General features: G+C 37.7%; 2 protein-coding genes across 5 annotated transcripts in view; both read left to right on the top strand.

Annotated features, from left to right (window-relative positions):
* Positions 1 to 6,673, top strand: part of mical2b (microtubule associated monooxygenase, calponin and LIM domain containing 2b) — a 114,231-nt gene extending 107,558 nt beyond the window's left edge. For all 4 annotated transcript variants that reach the window (XM_062035745.1, XM_062035744.1, XM_062035743.1 and 1 more), the window contains 4 exons: positions 2,252 to 2,345; positions 5,246 to 5,354; positions 5,453 to 5,526; positions 5,616 to 6,673. In XM_062035745.1, coding sequence (XP_061891729.1) covers positions 2,252 to 2,345; positions 5,246 to 5,354; positions 5,453 to 5,526; positions 5,616 to 5,851 — 513 coding nt within the window. In that variant the 3' untranslated portion in view covers positions 5,852 to 6,673. The remainder of the gene's footprint in view (positions 1 to 2,251; positions 2,346 to 5,245; positions 5,355 to 5,452; positions 5,527 to 5,615) is intronic.
* Positions 6,674 to 9,486: 2,813 nt separating this feature from the next.
* Positions 9,487 to 25,675, top strand: part of parvaa (parvin, alpha a) — a 36,593-nt gene continuing 20,404 nt past the window's right edge. Inside the window, exons 1-5 of the mRNA XM_062035241.1 lie at positions 9,487 to 9,768; positions 13,217 to 13,306; positions 16,192 to 16,262; positions 18,749 to 18,851; positions 19,065 to 19,205. Coding sequence (XP_061891225.1) covers positions 9,630 to 9,768; positions 13,217 to 13,306; positions 16,192 to 16,262; positions 18,749 to 18,851; positions 19,065 to 19,205 — 544 coding nt within the window. The 5' untranslated portion in view covers positions 9,487 to 9,629. The remainder of the gene's footprint in view (positions 9,769 to 13,216; positions 13,307 to 16,191; positions 16,263 to 18,748; positions 18,852 to 19,064; positions 19,206 to 25,675) is intronic.

Below are 25,675 nucleotides of genomic sequence, written 5' to 3'. Positions count from 1 at the left end.
GTAAAACTTACAAATGTTTCTTGGAGTGATAAATGAAAAATCCGTACAAGTAGAAACACTATAGATGGTTAGAAGACCGAACGACAACTGAACTTCCGGTAGGTTCATAACACAGTCTAAACAGACGGGCAATACAGCCACTGCAGCACCTGAAGTGAGCAAAATTGGCCAAAAGATTGCGCCATAGCACAAACAATAACACACCTATTCAGTGTGTTTTCTTGGTTAATTTAAACTATTTAATTTAGCCGGCCGTCTGCGAAGAAAAATCCATAAACTAGCCACACCGTTCTATAAGCTGCAGGGTTCAAAGCCTCAGAAAAACGTAGCAGTTTATAGTCCAACATTTACAGAAATCGGCTAGTTCAAGGTGGCTAGTAATGGAAGCAATCCATTCTGCCTCTAAATCACTCTAAAACACATCCTACAACCACCAACAATACTTCATTAATGTTTTGTAACCGGTCTAATAACCAAGCTGTAGCAACATTGTTATCGTAAGAGCGAACACAGAGGTACTGTTTTTCTTGCCTTGCAACGGCATGCTATGGTCTTAGCCATAAGATAGCTTGTGTGTCAGCAGAAGAATAGCTTTTGAGTTTGTATTGCTGAACACATTAACTGAAAAACATGAACAATCTTATTACAGTAGCTATAAAGTATTAGCCGACATTTCATGTTTTGTTTGTACAGAGTTGGCTCGACAGCATATGTAGTCGTAATAAGCATGACATGCTGCATGTATCGTGATCAATATTATAGTGACTTACTTGATATACAGCTGTCTGTTTGTCGAGCTGTCTGGGACTTTTTTTTCCAGTTGATTTTGGGTAAGCACTCCATTTCTGTCGGCACATTTGCACCATCCTTCAGCTCAAATAAGCAGCAGTTCATAATCCGTATATTTGGGTTCCAAAAGATAAGGTTGTGAATCCTCAAAAATAGTCATCTTTGTCGTCTATTACCAAGTCTGTCATGATTACAACACATAAGCGTTTGTTGCCGGAAGTAGGAATTCATTGGCATTGGCACTGAAATAAATGTGCCCAAGAAATAAGTTCCAGCAATGCATAAAATGACCAAAGTACGGTAAATATATTACATATTACATATTGTTATGAATGTGTGTGTTACTACATTATATATATATATATATATATATATATATATATATATATATATATATATATATATATATATATATATATATATATATATATATATATATATATATAATATACATTATATTTATACTTGCAGCGTGTGTATGAAACGTTGATGGAGGGTTTTGAAGGTGTTTTAGAGGGCTTTGAAGGCAACTTGGTGACTCCCATTAGCCGCATCTTGCGTTTTTTGTTTTTTTATCCTTAAAATCCTATTAAAAGAATATGCGTTCCTGTCTCACATGATTATGAATTATAGGCAATTTAAAAAAAAAAAAAAGTGCATTTCCTCTTATGATGCAGTAATGATGCAGTAAATCAGATGATATGGACACATATTTTCTAATACACTTCTGTCTTGGACACTTTGTATGTGTAAGTAATATGCAACTATATTTGTTTGATAATTGTTTATATTGACAAATGTGGTGTTTCAGACTGAAATATTGTTCAAATTACACTTATTACGTACGTTTAGCTAGTGTGCTATTGTGTGCTTAGCTGTTGCGTACCTGCTAGCTCCTATCAGCCTATAAACCTACCATGTTTACCTTTTGTACATGACTTCACTAAAATACAAGAAAAGACACGTGTGCCTATTAGAGGACATTTTTAGATGTTAACTGGGTGTTCAGCTTTGCACAAGTAAACATGCTGCCATACTGCTTGTAATGGAGATTATATAGGAAAGTTTAGATGTAAACCGATATAATCTGATTTGTTTTTGCTGATATCAGACCGATATCTATCAATATCAGATCGGGACACTCCTATAGCCAATATTAGATTTTGATTTGAAATGTCATCAGCAGTAAGTACATGTTGGATAATGTTTAGAACAGCAGAAATGGTCTCGTTGAATGCAATGGTCTTCCATTATTATCTTTGATCACTCACAATAGAGTTGAGTCTGTCTTATATTGAACAAAATTGTTGTTCTAACTTTTTTTCCCAACTACGATGAATTAATGGAATCCAGTGTACAAACTGCTACATAATATAATAGCAACAGTAGACATACCCACATGTTTTTTATTGAATTATGTTTATGAGGTGTTATCATGTTGATCAAGCTGTGCTCCATCCAGGTGATTCAGCGACAATTGGAGGAGGTTGGAGAGAAACAAAGAGACGTAGAGGACAGAGGAGTGGCTATAGAAAAAGTTATAAGAGAAGAATCCGGTAAATACACAGTAATATACACATGGGCTACTACTACATAAGACAGGTGTCTGAAATTAAGAAAGGCTTAACTTTTTTTTTTTTTTTACATTTTAGTCATTTGTGAGTCAACATAATTATGTCTATGAATGTTCTCATTCATCCAGGTCATTGTCATCTCAGGGCATTCAATCAATCGCAACTGGACTGTTTGGTTTGTCTTTTGCTGCTCATCCGAGGAGGCTTCTTCAGTTTGTGCTCATAGACTTAGACTGGTCAGATCTAGTCTAGCGGTTGGTGCCAAAACCTTAAATATTTATACTCCAAAACCAGGAGGGTGTGCCTGGGCAAGGATAGTTTCGCTCTATTGTAGTGAGAAAAACAACTGTCAAAGCCAATGACAGTCGATGAAGTGTAATTTTAAGGTATTGTCTGGCAGAACGATCGCTGTGGATCGACTACTACCAGTCCAAAATAGTTGGAATCTCCCGTAAGCATTCCAGTCAGTTGTAAACAAATGGCACAAAATGCATTCTGGTTACCTTCTTTGACCAGAATGTTTCTAACTCCTGTTAGTTGTTGGAGGCTAAATTGCAGAGTATTTTATGAATGGATGAAAGGACAGTGTTGTATGTGGCAGACACGTGATGTCGCAGACCACTTCCTCTGTTCAGCGATGGTTTTTCAATCTACACAGATGGCTTCTCTCACTCCTCTTTCGTACCATCCGTCCTCACTGTCCAGGATCTGTATATGTTTGTTCTCAAAGGAGTGTTGTTTCTCGCTGAGGTGCAAGTAGACAGCTGAGTCTCGGTCTGATGAGTTTGCCTGTCTATGCTGTGCCATGCATCGGCTTAGTGGTTGTTTTGTTTACCCAATATATGAATCAGTGCATTTGTCATTACACCGGATAGCATACACCAGATTGTTTTTGTGGGTGTGGGTTGTCCGGTCTTTAGGATGCACTAGTCTCTGTCTCAGGGTGTTGCCTGGTTTGAAGTGTACTGAAATGTTGTGTTGGTTAAAAGATGTGAAGTGAAGTGAATTATATTTATATAGCGCTTTTCTCTAGTGACTCAAAGCGCTTTACATAGTGAAAACCCAATATCTAAGTTACATTTAAACCAGTGTGGGTGGCACTGAGAGCAGGTGGGTAAAGTGTCTTGCCCAAGGACACAACGGCAGTGACTAGGATGGCGGAAGCGGGAATCGAACCTGCAACCCTCAGGTTGATGGCACGGCCACTCTACCAACCGAGCTATACCGCCCCAAAAGATCTTCTGAGTTTCTCAGTTAGACCTGATACATATGGATTGACAACATTTTGTGTCTGTCACCTTTTTCCTCCTCATCCACTCTGTTCTTGTTTTTTTCTGGAACTGGATGCACTTTTTTTACAAACGACCACCTGGGGTAACCACAGGTTTTGCTCAAACGCCTATGTTCTTTCTCTTTGGCCTGTGGGCTGGTAGGAACATTATTACATACAACACTGTCCTTTCAACCATTCTAATAAGACTCTTCAATTTAGCCTCCAACAAAAAACAGGAGTTTGAAAAATTCAGGGCACAGAAGGTGAACAGAATTCCATTTGTCCTATTTGTTTACAACTGACTGGAATGCTTACGTGGGGGTTTCCGACTATTCTGGACTGGTAGTAGTTGATCCACAGCGATCGTTCTGCCACACAATAATTGGAAATTACACTTCAACGACTGTCGTTGGCTTTGACATTTAAGATTGCTTGTTTGCATCAAAACAGTTGTTTTTCTCACTACGATAAAGCGAAACCATCCTTGCTCAGGCACACCCTTCTGGTTTTGGAGTATACCGTAATTTCCGGACTATAAGCCGCACCTGACTATAAGCCGCACCAGCTAAATTTAGGGGAAAATACAGATTGCTCCATATATAAGCCGCACCCGACTATAAGCCGCAGGGTTTTGATGTGTAATTAGCGTAGTATATAGGGGTTCCTGCTACCACGGAGGGGATTGTCGGGACAGAGATGACTGTTTGGGAACGCAAAGCGTCCCATTTATTAACAATAAATCTTTCAATCATTCAATCAAACTTTCACATCTTTGACATGGCGAACAGCATTCGTGCAGAGTACAAATAATACAACGGTGCAAAGTAATACAAAGATCTCGCCTGTACGTTATCAAAATAACCAGCCTACCGGTATATGAAAAGTCAGTCTTTAATCATTGTGTCATCGTCTTCCTCCTGCGTACTAAAACCACCGAAATCCTCTTTGTCGGTGTCGGAGAAGAACAGGCCGTAAATAAGCCGCACCCTTGTATAAGCCGCAGGGACCAGAACGAGGGGAAAAAGTAGCGGCTTATAGTCCGGAAATTACGGTAAATATTTAGGGTTTCGGTACCACCCGCTAGACTAAATCTGACCAATCTAAGCCTATCAGCTCGAACTAATCATCTCAGTGGCCTAGTGGTTAGAGTGTCCGCCCTGAGATCGGTAGGTTGGAGTTCAAATCCCAGCCGAGTCATACCAAAGACTATAAAAATGGGACCCATAACCTCCCTGCTTGGCACTCAGCAACAAAGGGTTGGAGTTGGGGGTTAAATCACCAAAATGATTCCCGGGCGCGGCGCCGCTGCTGCCCACTGCTCCCCAAGGGGATGGGACAAATGCAGAGGACAAATTTCACCACATCTAGTGTGTGTGTGTGACAATCATTGGTACTTTAATCTTTAATCTTTAATGAAGGCTACCCGGATGAGCGGCAAAACATCTTCTAAGACAAACCAAGCAGTCCAGTTGCGATCGATTGATTGCCCTGAGATGTCAACATAATTAGTTTCACCTTCTCTTAGTCTTCTTTCTTTTCTCATATGTTGTATGTCACCCAAATTTTTACCGTCTTCCAACCCACATTGTCTCTTCATCGTCACTCCTAGGAGACTTTCAGGCAGATGACAGCGACCATGCCCAACTCTATCAATCCTGGTTTAAACTGGTTTTGGAGAAGAACAGATTAGCACGCTATGAGTCTGAGCTCATGATCTTGTAAGTTATTATGTGTGTGGCAAGACACAGCAGAGCATCCATATTTGGCACTTCCTCTCTTCAGCCAGTAGAGGTCATCTTTTGATTTTTCCTCTCAGTGCTCAGGAGCTTGAACTGGAGGACACCCAGTGCCGGCTTCAGCAAGATCTTCGACACAGGATGACAAAAGAAGGTAGTGTAAATCTGTCGTACACATGTTAACATTCAGGGGAAAATACAACATAATTTCTACTGCTCCTTACCTTATTTTTTCTTCTGCAGATACAAAGAAGTGTGCCTCTGAGCTGCAGGAAGAGCAGGAGATCCTGTCTGAAATAATGAAGACTGTGGAGAAAAGAGACATGTTAGTGTCCATCCTGGAGGAGCAGAGACTGAAGGAGAGGGCGGAGGACCAGGACCTGGAGAGCATTGTGCTGTCCAAAGGCTACAAGTTCCACTGGGCCCAGGCTAATGATAGCTGGGGGTCGGACGAGGGACAACTGTGGGACAACTGTTAAAGGCCAAAACCAATGCAGTCAATTGAAGGCCATACAGGTGCCTTAAGGTGATGCACATTACTGAAAGGAACATTTTTTACCGTTATATTTAAAATCTTGACGGTTTAGATTTTATTAAATGGCATATTATTTATTTTAACCTGAAGAGGCTTGGGGGGGAGCTGAATGTGTGATGTTAAAGGCTAATAACCGATATTGATATATTTAAATACATTTTAACACACAAGCCTTTATCCATAACCACTGATTGTTTCCTTAAAAATTGGATTTTTGACTGTTTTTTTTAGTATGATCACTTTTTCTCACTTTTCCTTGCGTTTTAGTTGAGCACAGATGGAAATGTGATTGTATAAAATCAAATGCACAGATACTGTATGTAGTGTTCTCTAATATTCCCAAATATATGTTGTGCGTGTCAGAAAGTACTAATAGGGTGTTTTTGTTGTTGTTGTTGTTGTGCACCTCATTTAGTTGTGATATTTCACTTGTCCGTGTATATTTAGCCAAACTCTAACCATGGATGCAGTGATTGAGATGGTAACCTACATTTCACATGGCTGACAATGAAGTGTGGACACCCAATACAATTCAGAATGAAAATATGGTATGTTTAACTTTATGGACTAAAGGTCAGCTCCGTGCCTCTCCTGAAATGAATGTTTTATTACCACACTGTTGATTTCTTGAATCACATTAATGAATACATTTAAAATATTTTTTTGTTTACAGTATGTGACAAAGATTGTGCAGTTTTAACATGTTTTTGTTTTAAACTACCTGGTTTTTAAGAGAACAGTCTAATAAAAATGTATTTTAATGTCATATTGCTGTACATGTTTTTTGAGATTGCTTGGTTTTGTGTGACAGTACTTATTCTGTGGTATCATAATTATATATTGTATGTATATTTGTGTGCATATGTAATGTGCATATACAATACTTGCATATAATTATACTTTATACTATCAGATGCATCATACACTTATGATTGTAATGATCTGTCAAATGTAAATGTTAACTCTGCTGCCCTCTCATAGTTCTATTCATGCTCTTATTATAGCTAGTCGTATGCCTTACAAGTAGGCTATTATCTTGCTGTACAGTCGTGGTCAAAAGTTTACATACACTTATAAAGAACATAATGTTTTGATTGATTGATTGATTTTTGATTGAAACCTTTATTAGTAGATTGCACAGTACATATTCCGTACAATTGACCACTAAATGGTAACACCCGAATACGTTTTTCAACTTGTTTAAGTCGGGGGTCCACGTTAATCAATTCATGGCTGTCTTTGAGTTTCCAATACTTTTTACAACTCTTATTTTTTTGTGATAGAGTGATTGGAGCACATACTTGTTGGTCACAAAAAACATTCATGAAGTTTGGTTTATTATGGGTTTACTGAAAATGTGACCAAATCTGCTGGGTCAAAAGTATACATACAGCAATGTTAATATTTGATTACATGTCCCTTGGCAAGTTTCACTGCAATAAGACGCTTTTGGTAGCCATCCACAAGCTTCTGGTTGAGTTTTTGACTATATCATTTTTGTTTCATCTGACCACAGAACTTTACTCCAGAAGGTCTTATCTTTGTCCATGTGATGTCAGATAAAACAAAAATTGAGCTGTTTGGCCGCAATACCCAGCAATATGTTTGGAGGAGAAAAGGTGAGGCCGTAAATCCCAGGAACACCATACCTACCGCCAAGTCATTCACAATCCCTATGTAAGACAATAAAAAATATGGTTTTCTTTTTTATGCATTCTAATTCGTAAAATATGGCATATAAGAGGAGCTTTCCTCCAAAAGGTCTTATCTTTGTCCATGGGATGCCATATTAAACAAAAATGTTGCTGTTTGGCCACAATACCCAGCAATATGTTTGGAGGAGAAAAGGTGAGGCCTTTTCCCAGGAACACATTCCTACTGTCAAGTATGGTGGTGGTAGTATTATGCTCTGGGTCTGTTTTGCTGCCAATGGAACTGGTGCTTTACAGAGAGTAAATAGGACAATGAAAAATGAGGATTACTTCCAAATTCTTCAGGACAACCTAAAATCATCAGCCCGGAGGTTGGGTCTTGGACGCAGTTGGGTGTTCCAACAGGACAATGACCCCAAACACACGTCAAACGTGGTAAAGGAATGGCTAAATCAGGCTAAAATTAAAGTTTTAGAATGGCCTTCCCAAAGTCCTGACTTAAACGTGTGGACAATGCTGAAGAAACAAGTCCATGTCAGAAAACCAACAAATTTAGCTGAACTGCACCAATTTTGTCAAGAGGAGTGATCAAAAATTCAACCAGAAGCTTGTGGATGGCTACCAAAAGCGCCTTATTGCAGTGATACTTGCCAAGAGACATGTAACCAAATATTAACATTGCTGTATGTATACTTTTGACCCAGCAGATTTGGTCACATTTTCAGTAGACCCCTAACACATTCATGAATGTTTTCTGTTACAAAAAAATATGTGCTCCAAACACTCTATCACAAAAAAATAAGAGTTGTAGAAAATATTGGAAACTTAAGACAACCATGACATTATGTCATTTACAAGTGTATTTAAACTTTTGACCACGACTGTCTGCATTGTATCAATGTTCCCATTGAGGACCACATAAAGAAAAAATGTGGATTTCCACTTTGATACATTTTATGTATAAAACTACTAAAAATCTAATTTTTACATCAAAATATCCATGCCTTTGGGCTACAGGTAGAAAAGGAAATGTATGTAATATATAATGTATTGTAATAAGTACTCTTATAATGCCAATATACCATTAAAATACAAGCTGCAGGATTAAGATGGTGCACTTTGAAGGCCACTGTATTTAAAGTTCCATGAGGGTTATTTCTTGATGAATGTAATAGTTGTTTTAATACAAAAATAAGAGTATCAGATAATTGTTTTGCTGAGTTCCCTCATACACTGGATAGCTGTCTATATTTGTAATTTAAGGGTTAATTCAAAAAATAAATAAATATGGAATTGTATTTAATCTTGTCAGAAGTGGAGTACTTTCAGTGTTGCCAAACAGTCAGCGTATTTGCGCAGTAATTTAGCTCTCTGTACGATCCATACATTTTACAAAAAAATATAATATCTAGTGTGTGAATGTGAGTGTGAATGTTGTCTGTCTATCTGTGTTGGCCCTGAGATGAGGTGGCGACTTGTCCAGGGTGTACATCGCCTTCCGCCCGAATGCAGCTGAAATAGGCTCCAGGGACCCCGAAAGGGACAAGCGGTAGTAAATGGATGGATTATAATATCTAATATTTTGACTCACTTCACTCACACCTCCTGCACTTCGCCTCATGTTGACCATTGTCCAACGTGTGTCTCTTTACAGCCAGCAGAGGCCGCTGTTTCACTCGTGACAGTTTTTACAGTTGTTACTTTAAAGGTAGAAGCGCATTAAACCATGCATCATACACAGTCCGTGGTAATATTTGACTGTATAAAATGTACCTAATCAACATAAAATAAGATATGTGGAATTGTCTCCTCACAATACGAACATATTAAAAGTAATGCCCGACATTTTCGCTCATCTGGCAACACAGATCCCTGGTGTTTTCCAAAGGGGGCGGGGCCTATCCGACCAACTTCGGGAGAAAAAGTGTGGAATTCAGTTTCCGGTTTAGGGAGTGGACTCTGATTTCTTTTTTTTTTTCTTTTTTCGTCACTTTCAACTAAACTTTCATTTCCACGTCAACTCGGAAAGTTTGAACCCAGCAGCGGCGATAATAAAGTTTTCTTCTGACAATGGCTTCCTCCCCTCAAAAGTCACCGTCTTCTCCGAAATCCCCGACGACGCCTAAATCGCCTTCTTCCAGGAAGAAAGACGACTCTTTTCTGGGCAAACTTGGGGGGACTCTGGCAAGGAGGAAGAAAGCGAAAGAAGGTAACAATCGGCTATTAATTATTAGTTTTGTGCTCCCGGGAATTTAGACGAAATTAGACGAAATGAGCTCACTATAACTACTTGGTAAACAAAGTCAACCCTCCTAGTAACGTTAAAACGAACACTAACAACACTGATAATGAAATGTGCTTAAAAGTTCACATAACGTGCAGAATTGTGTGTCTAATCTGCAAATGTTTTAAGTCTTGGTGGGCTGTGTCTTCTTTATCCATGTAAGGTAAAGAATTCACTTGTGCAGCATGAAGCAGGGAGACGTCAGTCAACACCAGACATCCTACGTCAACACAGGCTTCGCTACACTCACTAACACAATTGCCAACAGTAATCGTGGGAAATAATGTTGTTGACGTCAGCTGTAGGTCAAAGGTCACATGTAGGAACTTAAAACTTTTTCCAATTTAGGTCGGTTGCATGCAGAAGTATTGCATTTGAGTTTGAGTTTATTTGGAACATGCATGCATACAACATGATACATCACAATTTCCAGTTTCTCTATTCAACATGTTCGAAAAGGAGTAGGAAGAAGCAGATCTTATTTAATCCTACCCCTTTTCCTTAACATAACAGTTTCTCTAACTTTTGTCCACTTCCTGTTCTCAATTCATTCACAATATACTCCATAAGTAATCACAATACAAATAAATAAATAATACTCAGTGAAGTAAGTTACATTTCATATGGTGAGATGATAAACTTATTTAATTCATTCAGATGAGTACATTTATTTTGAAAATTAATGAATGGATGGATGAAATAAATTCAGAATGTTTATCATGGTTCTTCTTCTTTTTACTTTGTAAACACTTTAAGTTTGAAGAGTTTCTTGAAGTGGATCATATTAGTACATTGTTTGATTTCTTTGCTTAATCCATTATGTGCATTTAAATGCTACAATTTCAGCAATATATGATCATCTGTCTGAACAAAACATTTTAATTAGTGTGTAAACTAGTGTAGGATGGGGTTTGTTTGTTTGTATTTGTTTATTTGCACTCACATTAAGAAGACGGCTGCACCAGATTTAGCACCATGCTAATTTCCATCTGTAGTCCTTTTATGGTGAATGCAACATCCACAATACAATTACACAGGATTGAAAATATACAACAATAATAAAATTACATAATGATAAACAGTTTAAAATACAAGTACAATACAGCGCTCAAATCTTACCGCGGCATTTTCCGCGACCGCCCTCGTCATTTGCCGTAATGCCCAAAAAATTGACCAACATTTGCGGCAAGAACATGCCGTGACCGCCCTTGAATTTTTACTTGTTAATGGACAAGGGATGTAACAGTAAACGGTATAATGATAATTTGCGATAATTTCCGACGGTTAGTAATACCGTTTTATTTTTTTAATAACCGAAAAACCGTCATTTATTAATGCATTTTCGGCAACACAAAGTCAGGCGCATGCGCACTAGCGTCGTTTGGCTTAATAATCATGGCGGACCAACGACACAGACTTTGCTGCAGAGATTTCCCCTCGGCGTAAACGGAGCCAATCGCTTGGTTTAACGTCATTTTCCCTCGCTTCCCAGCGTGTGTTTAAGAGCGCACTGCTGTGTTTAGATGGAGACAGGTGTGGACAATATTGTCCCCACACTAGCAAAAGAGAAAACTATTTGATGTTTTGCAGCAGGCGATGTGTTGTGAACGTTGTCATAACACTATTGACAGTTGACACCTTTAGTTACTGACTTTTTGTATTTAGTATATTGTAGTATTTGGTTCATAACAAGAGATCCCTCAAAGTATGTGATGTTAAAGGAGTAATATGCTGTAAATCGGCAGCAGGTGCTTTATTGCAGCGGTGCCCAACCGCCGGTCCGTGACGCATTTGCTACTGGGCCGCACAGAAACTATAATTACTTTATAAACAACCGCATTTTCTCCGACTTAGCTTTCGCCTCTCCCACTAAACACACCAATAAGCTTGTTAATAGATGTATATTACAACTCCTTTGTTATATTATATGGGGCAATGCACATTAATGAGCATATAAAATGTTAACGTGCCAGATTGTAGCCAAAGGCAGATTTTTCATGCTAATTTCTTTGCTGTTTTCATCTGCCACATGTAGAAAGCCGGTCAGGGAAAATAATGCATACAATAAACCGGGCCCTGGTGGAAAAAAAGTTGGGGAACACTGCTTTATTGAATATTGCAAACACAATTTTGTTCATAATTAAGACCGCACATTACAAATGACAGTTGTATTCACAATGATTGTAGTTGTCCAAATACTTTAGAGCACCTGAAAATGGAGGCATTCTGTATAAAATGGCTGTAATAATGTTAATGCCATATTTTTGTGTAAGGAAAACAAATAGAATTGTCTACATTTAAATCCTATTGGGTTTGTTTTATTTCAAATCCATTGTGGTGGTATATAAAAGTAAAATCATAGAAACTCACTCTTACTCATTGTCTACAAATTATTGACCATGTAGACGCTGTTCAGTGAGGGAAAGACATTCACAGGATGTTCGCGCCATGCTCTCACCGCTCTTACGGGATCAGAATCCAGCAAACACACATTTTCAGATATCTGAGAACAAAGGCATGCTGAGTATTTTGTAAAGCCTGTTGAGAAGCTTGAAGCATCAGTGCTGTGTTTTAAGACCCTGACTCTTGAATTAACGTTTGCCTTTTTGTTTAATGTCAGCAAAGTTTTATGAGCTTTTAATTTTTTTTATAAATACAAAAATTTACTGAGCTATTAATGTCATTATCGTTCAACATTTTCTCAATTTTGAATGACCAGAGATTGTCAGCTTGGTATTAATTAAACCATATTTTTAATATTGTGGTGGCATATAACTGCATTAAATGATATCAAGAGAGGCCTCTAATACATTAACTCTTAGCGACACAGTCTGCCAGTTTGATGCGGTGTAGTTCAACAACTCTGCAAAATACACATATGATTTATGTCTACTCAACCTGCCCGCCATTGCAGTTGATTTTATTCCAATAGAACGAGAGATTATTTCTTAGTTAAGACTTGTAGATTTTCTCTCTCCATTCCTCCACAAGAGATGTTTGGACATTCTGATAGACGACTGCTCCTCAATGCTCCTGAGATGCCCAGCAGGGATCTGATTCTTGCTTTTGTTGTATATGCTTTTTGTTTGCATGATTGTTAGGTAATCATAGTCCATTTTCATTACACTATATATTTTATTTATGGCTATTCCTTTCTGGTCATTTTCACATGAAACTAAATGTAAAGTAGAAAGTATAGGGACTGCTGCGGACTGTGGAGAAATGGCAAATTTATATTTTCAAATTGGGACAGAGATAAAAAAATTTATTACTCGTACCCTTAAGGGTCCCAAATCAGATTATCATTAAAGCCAAATTTGTGTTTGTGTGATTTTACTTAATGAAATAAAATGTCTGTTTTTCATTTCTCCAGTGTCTGAGCTTCAGGAAGAGGGGATAAATGCCATTAACCTTCCTCTCAGTCCCACCCACTATGAGTTGGACCCCGAGGACACCATGCTAGGTAAGTTCGACACATTCCCTGCAACGCATAAGCACTCTTTTTTTTTTTAAACAAGGACATGTTTAGAAATAGTAATTGTCATAACTGTCATTTTGTTTCCTTGGTTGATCAAACATTTTCCTTTAATTTATGTCTCAAAATAGAGCAGGGAAGCGAGGAAACAGCAGACCACTCGATAATGTACATAGGGACAAACAAAAGTTATTACGTCGAAGCTATAAATAGTTTGTCTGCGTTTCGCTTACAGCGAGTCATACCAAAGACTATAAAAATGGGACCCATTACCTCCCTGCTTAGCACTCAGCATCAAGGGTTGGAATTGGGGGTTAAATCACCAAAAATGTTTCCCGGGCGCAGCACTGCTGCTGCCCACTGCTCCCCTCACCTCCCAGGGGGTGAACAAGGGGATGGGTCGAATGCAGAGGACAAATTTCGCCACACCTCGTGTGTGTGTGACAATCATTTTTACTTTAACTTTAACAACAATATCACCTATACTTGGTTAATATTCAAGTCACGAAATGTAAATGGAGTATTGTTGGCGCATTTTGAATGGCTGCCATTGGCTTTTATTTAGAATGCATTTTTTTTACATCCATCCGTGGTCATGTCTTTCATAATGATTGTGAACTATAGGCAACATTTTGAAAAGTGCAGTTCCCCTTTAACAAAAGGCTAAAGCAGAAAGTAACCAGCTAAGAAGAGGAAATTAGCAAGTAAATTAAGTCAGGAGAGACAATAATATCCACTATATTTGGACACCACACAGGGTTTCCCACACATTCATTTATTTGTGGCGGCCCGCCACGAAAGAATTACGTCCGCCACAAATAAAAAATAAAAATTAAAAGAAATTAAAAGAAAAAAAAATTGTTTTTTTTTTTGTTTTTGTTTTTTTTGTCCTCTCCAGCTTCTCAGGCAAATCATATAGTTGATGTAGATGCCCATATCGGCTGTTCAGATTTACTTTACAAAAGAGAAGTGTAGAATACTTCTCTTGTTGCCTTATTTGTATTTGACTTTATTAAATGTATTTATATTAGAAACACAACATGTGTATATAACAAAGGGTGCAAAGTCTGCAGGCAGTAGGAAACACATGGTTAAGTGTAGGGAGTAAAACTGATGGCAGTCTAAAGTTCAAGATTTTTGGAGCTCTTTGTTCAGTGGATCAGATGTTTGATGAAGCTCTGTGTCTATCTACCACCACTACTGTTTTCTGTTTATTTGTTACTGACTGTGGCAGGACACCTCTGCCTCTGTTTCACTTTATGTTGCTGGTAAATAATTTGGTTGTAGTAGTAGGCTAAAGTTAAATTATTTAGTATGCACTAATTAAAGGGGCAGAGCTTTGAGACATTTTAGCTTTTATATTTTATAAGATATATTTTTTGTAAGAACCACAATTAATAAATATATTTCAGTGAATAACTTATTGTTCAAATCTGTATATAAATATGTACATAAAGTGTTGTAATTATATTGTAAAATGGATGGATGGATGGACGTTTAAAACAAAACTGTTATTATTAATTTGTAAGTATACATTTTTTGAGCCTTTTTAGAGAAAATCAAATCATTGTAGTAAATTATGCAAATTACTCGATGTCAGGGTGACCACGCCCATAGCCACGCCCCCACCGCCACAGGTATCTTGGCAGTTTATGGGAAACACTGCCACACTATTCTATTCGATTCGTAGGGGTAACGATTCGATTCAGAATCATTTCTCGATTCAGAATTATTTCTCGATTCAAAAGGATTTTCGATTCAAAATCTATACTTTTTTCTATAACATTTGATGCTAGTTCTATGATTAACTATATTCCGCCATAAAATAGATAAACAGCTCTGATCAATTTTTACATTATTTAAAATTAAAAAATGGTTTTAATAAAATGCTTCCCAAACATATTCCGTATTTTTCGGAGTATAAGTCGCACCGGCAGAAAATGCATAATAAAGAAGGAAAAAAACATATATAAGTTGCACCGGAGTATAAGTCGCATTTTTTGAGGAAATGTATTTGATAAAACCCAACACCAAGAATAGACATTTGAAAGGCAATTTAAAATAAATAAAGAATAGTGAACAACAGGCTGAATAAGTGTACGTTATATGACGCATAAATAACCAACTGTGAACGTGCCTGGTATGTAATGTGTTAATAATTTCACACATAAGTCGCTCCTGAGTATAAGTCGCTCCTCCGGCCAAACTATGAAAAAAACTGTGACTTATAGTCCGAAAAATACGGTAATAAAGTCTAATACAAATAAGACAACAAGAAAAGTATCCAACACGTCTCTTTTCTAAAGTAAATCTGTACAGCATCTACATTAACAATATGATTTGCCTGGGTGGCTGAACAGGAAAGATTGAGAAAAAATGATTTAAAATCCATTTACATTTTTTTTAATCGATTAAGAATCGTTACAAATAAGAATCGCAACTAATCTGAAAATTGAGCTTTTTTTTGACAACCTTAATGTCCGGAAGGGACATGAGGTAGAAAATGGATGGATGGATGGATGGATGGATTGATTGTGATTGATAGACAGCACATCTCTCCAATTTGTGCATATTTCCAGTATGACTGATCTGATACTATGGTCAGAGTGCAGAAGTTTCACTACACGGACGTCAATCTACGGAAATGACCAAAGACGTCTGGAGCGGAATATTCAAAATGACTGACTGAATTTGTGGCATTTTCTGATGTTTAGACAGTATTTTCACTTACTTTGCGGATTTTAAATACAATTGGATACGGTTGAATAGATACAATGAAACACAATTGAGCATATAAAGTCAACTTGTTTTTCCACTCTATTGGTACTTTTGGTACTAAATGAGTCATAACTGAGATTCTGTGTGTCTGTTAGAGGAGAATGAGGTACGAACCATGGTGGATCCGAACTCCAGGAATGACCGGAAACTGCAAGAGCTCATGAAGGTCAGTGGTGACAGAGTTAAAGATAAACGTGCTGACATCTGGCTACACACAACCTGAGTCAGTATTTACCAACAAATACAGGTTTCCCAAACAGAAAAGGTGAAATCTGAGAAGCTGAAAGAGCGGGATTGACGAGATAACATGTTCACAGTATTGACTCGTAGTAATAAAGCAATTTTGTTGAAGTGTGTAATACAATGATAGCAAATCATCAAAATCCAGCGCAATCGCTATGCAACTGATTAATGCCACGTCCACACGTTAAATAAGGATTAAAACATGAGATAATGTTGCACCTTTCGTATGACACAGAGCAAAAAGTCTTACTTGTCAAAATTGTCCCACCAGCTGGAGGTTCAACAGCGATCCAAAACAGCTGACTGTCATTAGTGCTGGCGGGAGTGTCACGAAGCCTATTTTGATGTGTCTTTTTTATTAATGTTGAGTTAAAATAGCAGCATGTTTAAGTTCAAACATACAGTAAGTCCACTTATAGTGTGTTTAAATGCAGCAAGGCAGTGTTGTTGAGTTTTGGAAATGACAGAGCACAACCATGACGTCATCACAAGTCTCCGTTTGAGCCGTGTACACACATACACTAAGCAAAGAGTTTTGGAAGTCTACACTTTGGCCAGCGTTTGCAGAAGTCTGCGTTTTTAAGGACAAAAGTATGCGTTTGCATGTTGACAAGAGGCCTAAACGCAGAGATAATATGCCTTTATTAAGTATCCTTGTTCGTGTGGACATGGCCTTCGGGAACGGTCTTACTACCCAATAAACATAAAAAATATCAAATTAATATTACCATAAATCACACAAAGCATCTCCAAAACAGACTGGCACAGCTATGACCGGCGCAAAACTACAATATTTGTTGAATTAAACTAGATATAACTGCCGCCAGCCGTCAAAGCTTACAACAATAACGGTTTCCAGTTGGCTGCTTAGCGACAATGCATAAACGCAATCGAAGCAAAACTCCCTGTCCGAAACCTGCAAGTTCACAGTTAGAATTGCTAACATGCTAACATTAGCTTGCTATTTTTTTGCCAATTTTTCAGCTATACACATCACAGTCAAATAACTTGATATGTGACACTTGATAACTGTTAGAAAGTTATTTTTTTGCCTATTTTTCTGCTGTACACCTCATAATTTTGTACGTGACACATACCGGTAACTAACGTTAGCATGTTAGCATGCTAACACTATCTTGCTAGCTTGTTTAGCTATTTTTGCATGCTTACACCTCAGAGTCATATAACCTGGTACTTATTGACATTCTAACTGTCGGCATGCAATAGCATTTAAATTTGACTTGCGGGTATAGGCGGCTCGAGCCTTTATGCGGCTTGCGCATACAGCATTGACACGTAACTTCTCCTGAAATTGCATATTCTATTTCATGTATTTAATAATTATGTATTTGCTAATTTTTCTATATATTTATTTACTGATTTATTTATGTATTCATTGTTGTGTTACAGAGTTGTAACAAGTGTATTAGTAATTGCTATGATATGAAAAGGGGTAGGATTAAATAAGCTCTGCTTCTACTCCTTTTCAGACATACTGTAATGAGAAACTGTAATTATGTGATGTATCATATTGTAATTGTATGTATGTTCGGAATAAACTAACACCATTACCACCATAAAATATAGTCTGATATAAGGCAGTCTACTTTTCAGGAGCAAAACACTTTTATAGCTAAGTATTTGATAAAAGTGCTACCAATACCTTTTATTTAACATATTTAGCACCAGAAATATAAGTCCTTTTGAAAAAACACTATCTAGAGAATTATGAATACTCACTAAATATAGCAACAAAGTCACTAAGTTGGCAAGACTGATCCCTCCTGCTGTGTCCCCCTATTCTACAGACCAGGTGTGTATGGGGTGTGCTAAGATGAGTAACGGTCTACTAATAAATGCTGTTTATTGCAAACTGCAATTAATGCAGATTTTTAAAAAAAATATTGCCATCATGATCGTTATCACAGTGTTTTTAAGACATATTGTAATGTAATTTTAAGGCTATATCGCCCACCCCAGTAGTAAATGTAATTGGATCAGTTCATAAACTCGTTAACGCACATTTACACAAAGGTAATGTTCCTATCAACTTGTAACAATACATAGCAAAGTAACCATACAGCACATGTTTACGCCATGCCCACGATGTCTTGAATGTGTCACAAAAGCACTGTTTTTAAAATTTTGTATTGAAGTCAGCATTATTTATGTGTATCGGCAATTTAAATAACTCAGGTGTCTGCATGCAGGTGTGTGAACAGAACATGAATGCTTGGTTTTCATCAAACCGCAGTAACACTGATATTTGATGCTGCCCAAGACACAATGTATATTTTGTGATTTAAATATTTTCCCTCACCCCAAATAGCAATTACTAAAATATGTTTCACCAACGAATGCATTCATTACAATATAAAGTGAAAAACGTTCTGTCATATGGTCATGTAGGTGTTGATCGACTGGATAAATGATGTTCTTGTTGGAGAGAGGATCATCGTAAAGGATCTGGCTGAAGATCTCTATGATGGACAGGTCTTGCAGAAACTATTCGGTGAGGAGTCAAACCAGTCAGTGTTTTTTATTTATATGCTATCTTGTTTGATAATTTCTTAAGGTGATGGTTGTATTTCCGAGTGTGCGCATGTGCGCAAGCTGTTAAAGATCAGGTTGGAACTGAATCTGTGGGTCAATGGACCAAGATTACAAATCTATCAACTTTTGCGGTGTTCTTGTACTTGTGATTGTGATTGCTTTTGGATTTCAGAAAAGCTGGAAGGTGAGAAACTCAATGTGGCAGAGGTGACACAGTCAGAAATTGCCCAGAAACAGAAGCTGCAGACTGTTTTGGAACGCATCAACGATTCACTGAAACTCTCCACGAGGAGCATTCGCTGGAATGTTGACTGTAAGTAACAATAATAGCCTTACAAGCTCTGTTGTCTTCAACATTTTATTGTAGGACTTCCAGTATGGACCACGCTGAGATGTGTGTTGAGTTGGCTCCCGCTGCAAACTTTCCATATTCACTTTTAAACCTTGTCACTTAAGTATTTTGAAGTACAGCGAGGTAGTATCTTTTTGCACTTTGTGTGAGACTTTAAAACGACTCCTGTCATGTCGAAGGCAAAGACAAAATCGTCTGAAAAGCATCCGCCGCCTCATGCTAGCATAACAAAGATGGAGATTTGCTCGATGCTAGCAGAGCTGCGTGCTGCTCTTGCGAAGGACTTTTAAAACTTTGTTTGACTCTTTGGCTTTTATTTGTTTTCCTGTTCTACTTTTCCAAGACTATGTATTGTGCAGCTGCTTTTAATACTGTGGACCATGCAGTCCTCATTTCCCACCTCATTTCCCGCCTACGTGGATCTGTGCTATAATGGTTTTCCTCATATCTCTCCAATAGGACATTTTCAGTAATTATTAATGATCTCTCCTCTACAGTAGCTCCACTTTTTTCTGGCGTACCCCAGGGTTCAATCCTTGGGGCTATTATATTTACACTTTACATGCTCCCATTAGGTTCAATCATATCCATATACAATGTTAACTTCCACTTTTATGCTGATGATGTACAGCTCTATTTGCCCGTCATGCTAAGTGACAGAAATGCACTTGATTCCGTCAATAGCTGTCTCAATGACATTAAACAATGGCTGTCGCTGAACTTTCTGCATTTAAATGAAAGCAAAACAGAGCATTTTTTTTAGCCTTGATGCACTACATAGTGCACCCAGTTTTAGCACCCCAACCCTCGCTCCTGCTGTAAAAAATCTGGTGTGATATTTGACTGTGACCTTAAATTTGACAAACAAATGAACTACAATTAGAGCAGGTTTTTTCCAGCTGAGGCAAGCCATTTATTTTTTCATCAGCCCAAGACTGGACTACGGTAATGCCCTCTCCAGTGGACTAAATCAGTCACTCCACAAGCTCCAGCAAATACAAAATGCAGCTGCTCCCCTCCTCATTGTTGCTCCTACACATGCCCATATTACCCCAGTTATTCATTAGCTCCCAGTATATTTTAGAATACATTTTAAAATACTTATTTTTGTTTTTAAGGCCATGTTCTGTCCGGCATCAGCATACTTTACTGATATTTTAAGTGTTTGCCACCCATCTAAGACACTGTGCTTGTCTTTGCACACATTTAAAAAAAATACCAAAGACTAGAGTTAAACTGGGGTGATCGTTCTTTTGCCGCGACTGCACCCAAGTTATGGAGCACACTCCCTCTTGAGTGGCGAGCCGTTATGAAGCTAGAAGCTTTGAAATCCTAACTAAAAACATACTTGTTCACACTGGCTTTTAACACATTGCTGTAAGCGTATTAAGAGATACAGTTTTTTTTAACTGTTATTAAAGTTTTCTCTTGCTTTAACTTATAGCTTTAACTAGGTGCTATACAAATAAACCTTGATTGATTGATTGATTGATTGATTGATTGATTGATTGATTGTGTCCATTTGAACACTGTGGCGTCGCTTAGTAGTTCCCTCAGAGCAGACATTCTCACTGACAAATTGGGTATAAACTTTCCAATGAAATGTATTATGCCTATCACTCTGAGTATACCGTTCTTGCCTTCTGGGCGGTGCATACTCAAGATCGCTTTTATTTTTTTTACATTAATCTCAATACCTTCTGCAGACAGCTTGTCTCCCAGGAACGTTATCTCCTGAACACCAAATTGACATTTGGCAGGATTTAGCTTCTGTTAATTTTCTTGTATCTTCTAAAGCACCTTTGTCATTATGTATTTGTAGGGTAAAACCCCAGATGACTACATCATCTGCATAAAAAAAAACCTCCTTGCTGACCTTCTAACATGGCTCGATGAAAGATCTTAGATGCTGAGATTATTCTAAATAAAATCGATACCTGCCAAAAGGTGTGATAAAAGTGCACTACTGTAAGCTTTTGTAAATCCAGCTTTATCTGCCAAAACCCATAAACTACATCTAGAGTAGTTTTAAAAAGTATTTGTCTCCTCTCATCTCACTTGCAATCACCTCACTCTTTGGTATGTGGTTGTGCTTATGTTTTTATATTTTGGTTCACCTCACCTAGATCCATGCAGTTCTTTTTTATTCTCTTTATCCACACACGCCATCGATTTACCCCACTCATTTGGTTCTTCCACTCTTGTAATCACTTGTAAGTGACACTTTTTGTCCAGTTCAATTTTAAGACACTTGCAAAGTGGCGCTGGGACTCTACTTGATGCATGCACCACAAGTTTTGTGTCCTCTCTCAGCTGAATCCTAGTAGGTCAATGGTAGGCATCCATCAAAGACATCACCATAGTTGCTCACAATATATGCAACTGACTACCTCTACTGCTTCAGGACAACTGACATTGTAAAAATGTTTTATCAAAAATGGATGTATGGATGAAATTCAAATTCTTTGACACATGGCCCCTTAGCAATGATTCACGGCCCTTCGGTAATACAGAAAACAGCACAGTGTATTCCTTGCCCTTTACACTCATTTTTAATCTGCAGTGTCTTGTCCATTATAGTCTTTTGGTGGCACTCTTTTGTTTGCAATTTTAGGCTTTCTTTCTGTCTTTCTTTTAGACTTGCATTGCATTGATCTCTGTCATACTAATCAGGTTTGCTTGTGCACCTGTGTCAAGCCTTAGTGTCACTAATGTACCATTTACTGGAAGTGTTTCAGTTCATATATCTTCATTAAGTGTGTTTCAATTTTCTTAATGCTGCTCAATTTATTTTCATTGTCAGATGACACCAGGCCCACAAAGAAACTTGAACTCTTTCCTGTTTTTCTATTTCCTAGACTTGCCTTATAGACTTGAGCTTTGATTTGGATAACTATTACTTGGCAAAGTGATTTATTTTCCATTGTATTTGGAGCATCTTTTGCCGTAAGCTGGACATTGTTGGAGTTCATGTTTCTTACCACATCGTTTGCAGGAGTATTTCACATAATATGTGTCTATCTTTTGTGTTATATTTCTTTTTACTTTGAAGCTTTCAACTTCAAGTCAGTCACAAAGTTGTCATCAGCCTCCTCTGTTTGTTGCACACGTGACCGGAACATAAACCTCTCAAATACACAGGTGTTTTTCAATGGTCAATAATATGCATCAAACTTCTCGATCACTTCGTTATACTTTCGTCTGTCATTGGCTACCTCGAATTCAAACATGACGAAGACTTCGATGGCTTGGGGTCCAGCTACTCTAAGAAACAGCGCTATTTTCCTGGCGTCAGATCTTGAGTTCAATCCCACCGCAGCCATGTAGAGTTCAAATTACTGACTGAATAATCGCCATTGCTGTCCCCATTACCAGCCAGCTTTGCTCCCTATGGTGGCCTCAATGTCTCAATGTTTTCTTTTAATCAAACTGATGCAGAGTGAAAAGTTTTTTCCCCCACTACTGGTACCATGTGTTGTTCATCTATAAATGATGACACTTAGTCTTGTGAACAACGGGCTCATGCTCCATTATTTATTTCTTCCCACCACTGAATGCATTTACATATAGCTAGTATGTCTTCATCATTAGGTTTACCTGGAAATCATTATTGAGGACCTCTGCTGCTCACATTATGTATCAGTCAGTTTAGCTGCATATTATGACCTGCAAGATTGCATATCTTAGTTACTCAGACTAATGTGTTTATGTAAGTTTAGATTGGGGTATGTCATTTCTTCCTTTGAAAGATGTTAATGTCTCTTGTATTCATGTTAGCATTTAAGCTAGCGCCAGTCCTTCAGTGTGTGTATCAAAGTGCTGTTATCAATCACGGTTCTTCTGTAATTTTACTTTAAAAGGGTAATACTAATTGTCGGTAGTTTTACCGTGGTTATCATTAATACTGTTTATTGTTACATTGATAGTCATTTATTACTTTGTAATAATGTATCACATTCTTATATGAACTACAGGCCCTAGAGATCATTGCAGAAATCAGAGCTTGTATGCCAATGTAGGGTTTTTCGAATCTAATTTCCTTAGTGAGAGGAGTCTGTGACTGACACGTGTTTCAATTAGATTCAAAGTTAATTAGATATCTAAACAAGGAAATTAAACTTATGTTTGCCCATTTTTTCCTATTAAAGGTCACAATTGAGCTGGAGCCTATCGTAGATGACTTTGGACAATGGGCAAAATATACCCTGAACTGGTCACCAATCAATCACATTCTAACAGACAAATAAAAACTTGTATTAATATGCACACATCAGGACAAGTTAGTGTCTCCAATTAATCGTTTTGGATTGTGAGTGGAAACTATTTTTGGTTGATGGAAAAACCCACATAACAGCAATAACATTTGTTGGAATACCTGTTAGTAAATTTTAGACATTGTAGATTTAGTTATTCAAATCTGACACGGAATGTTCTGTTTATACTGTATATCACTTGATCTAGCAAATACCTCGTGTAAAGCTAGGTGTTGGATACATAAGTATAGACAAATACTGTACATCAGGGCTATTGAACTACATAATGAAGAGGGCCGCAGTTTCAGGCGGGGGTGGACATCGAAATGTGAATGTTTCATCAGAAAGTTCCTCCGCGGGTTATCTTCCTTTGAGACTGCATTTACTTAATTACAAAGTAAACACATTGGCTTTCACACTGCACTGTCAATAAATGATTTTTTCTGCTCTAACTACTTGTTTCCAGCGTGTGCAGCTAGACAGATTGTTAACAGCATGAAGAAATAGAAGAGCCAGAAGTTTTGTTGATGATTAATGTTCCTTCTTTTAAAATTATTTTTTGTCCTAAGTTTTATTTCTTCACACTTCTTCCTTTATTTAGGTTTGTAAGACTGAAATTATAAACATGAAATAAACATTACAAAAGCATAACGTCCATTGTATATTTTACATAAATAATCTCTATTGTGTATTTTAAATAAATAAAATACAATGTTTAGTACATACATTCACACTATAAACTACGGATGTTTATGCATATAGAAATTAAACATCCACAGCAAGCATTGCAAAAGTGTGTAGCTCATACTTGCCAACCTTGAGACCTCTGATTTCGGGAGGTGGGGGGTGGGGGGCGTGGTCAGGGGTGGGGAACGGGGGCGTGGTTAAGAGGGGAGGAGTATATTTACAGCTAGAATTCACCAACTCGAGTATTTCATATATATTTCATATATATATATATATATATATATATATATATATATATATATATATATATATATATATATATATATATATATATATATATATATATATATATATATATATATGTATGAAATACTTGACTTTCAGTGAATTCTAGCTATATATATATATATATATATATATATATATATATATATATATATATATATATATATTTATTTTATTATATATATAAATAAAAGAAATACTTGAATTTCAGTGTTAATTTATTTACACATATAACACTCATCTACTCATTGTTGTACTTGAAAGTACAATGCAATACAATTCCGGGGCAATGGCACCTATCAAATACACAGTAATGAAAACACAGTTGTTCTACTAACTGTACTGTGTTTGCTGGTTACTAAAAAAAACAAAACACTTACCTTTCACTATTTGAGTAGCCTTTGTTCTCCCATTTGCGTACTGGCGAGCGATCTTTGAATCCAGGAACATATCCTTCACGGATTTGTTGAAAACATCCGCAAATGAGAACGTGATGTTGCTTCCAGTTATCAGCATAGCCATCTTTGTCTCTGCATAAGTTACACTATCGGGTCTCCATTTAGCGAGGTGGCCCATAATACTGGGCTGGGACCAGTGCTGCGCTGCGGACGCTTTGTGCTTCGCTGACCATTCATGACTGAGTATATCCGTTCGACCACCGTGTTCAATGGAGAAGTCTGTTCTACAAAATGTACAGGCAACATACCCCTTCCCCTTCGAACTGTCCTGGATGAACTGAAATTATTGTTTCCAATCATTTTGGAACTTGCAAGCGTATTTCTTTATCTTGCTCGTCGACGGCGTCGCCATGGCTGTAACTTCCTCGTTCTTCTGCTTCGTCTCCTTGTGTGCGCACACTGGACTCAGGTCCGCATGGAGCTGGGGGGTGCGTGTCCTCCAGCTCCGGCTGAATTCCGGGAGATTTTCGGGAGAAAATATCTTCCGGGAGGTTTTCGGGAGAGGCGCTGAATTTCGGGAGTCTCCCGAAAAATCCGGGAGGGTTGGCAAGTATGGTGTAGCTCAACACAACTAAACCTAAGTTGTGGCTTTATCGCCCTCTACTGGTCAAAGTTAGCACTACATGATTGCCAGACTTAAACAGCCAAAAAACAACATGACCATGAGCACAAAAGACACCACAAAATCATCAATTTCAATACATTCATACTTTGTTGTCCATTCGCTGTTAAAAGCCAGATTTTCGCA

This window comes from Entelurus aequoreus, linkage group LG24 (genome assembly GCF_033978785.1).
Source record: "Entelurus aequoreus isolate RoL-2023_Sb linkage group LG24, RoL_Eaeq_v1.1, whole genome shotgun sequence".
Classification (NCBI taxonomy): Eukaryota; Metazoa; Chordata; class Actinopteri; order Syngnathiformes; family Syngnathidae; genus Entelurus; species Entelurus aequoreus.
Note: the sequence above shows the minus strand (reverse complement) of the source record. Positions and strands in the feature narration are given on the sequence as shown.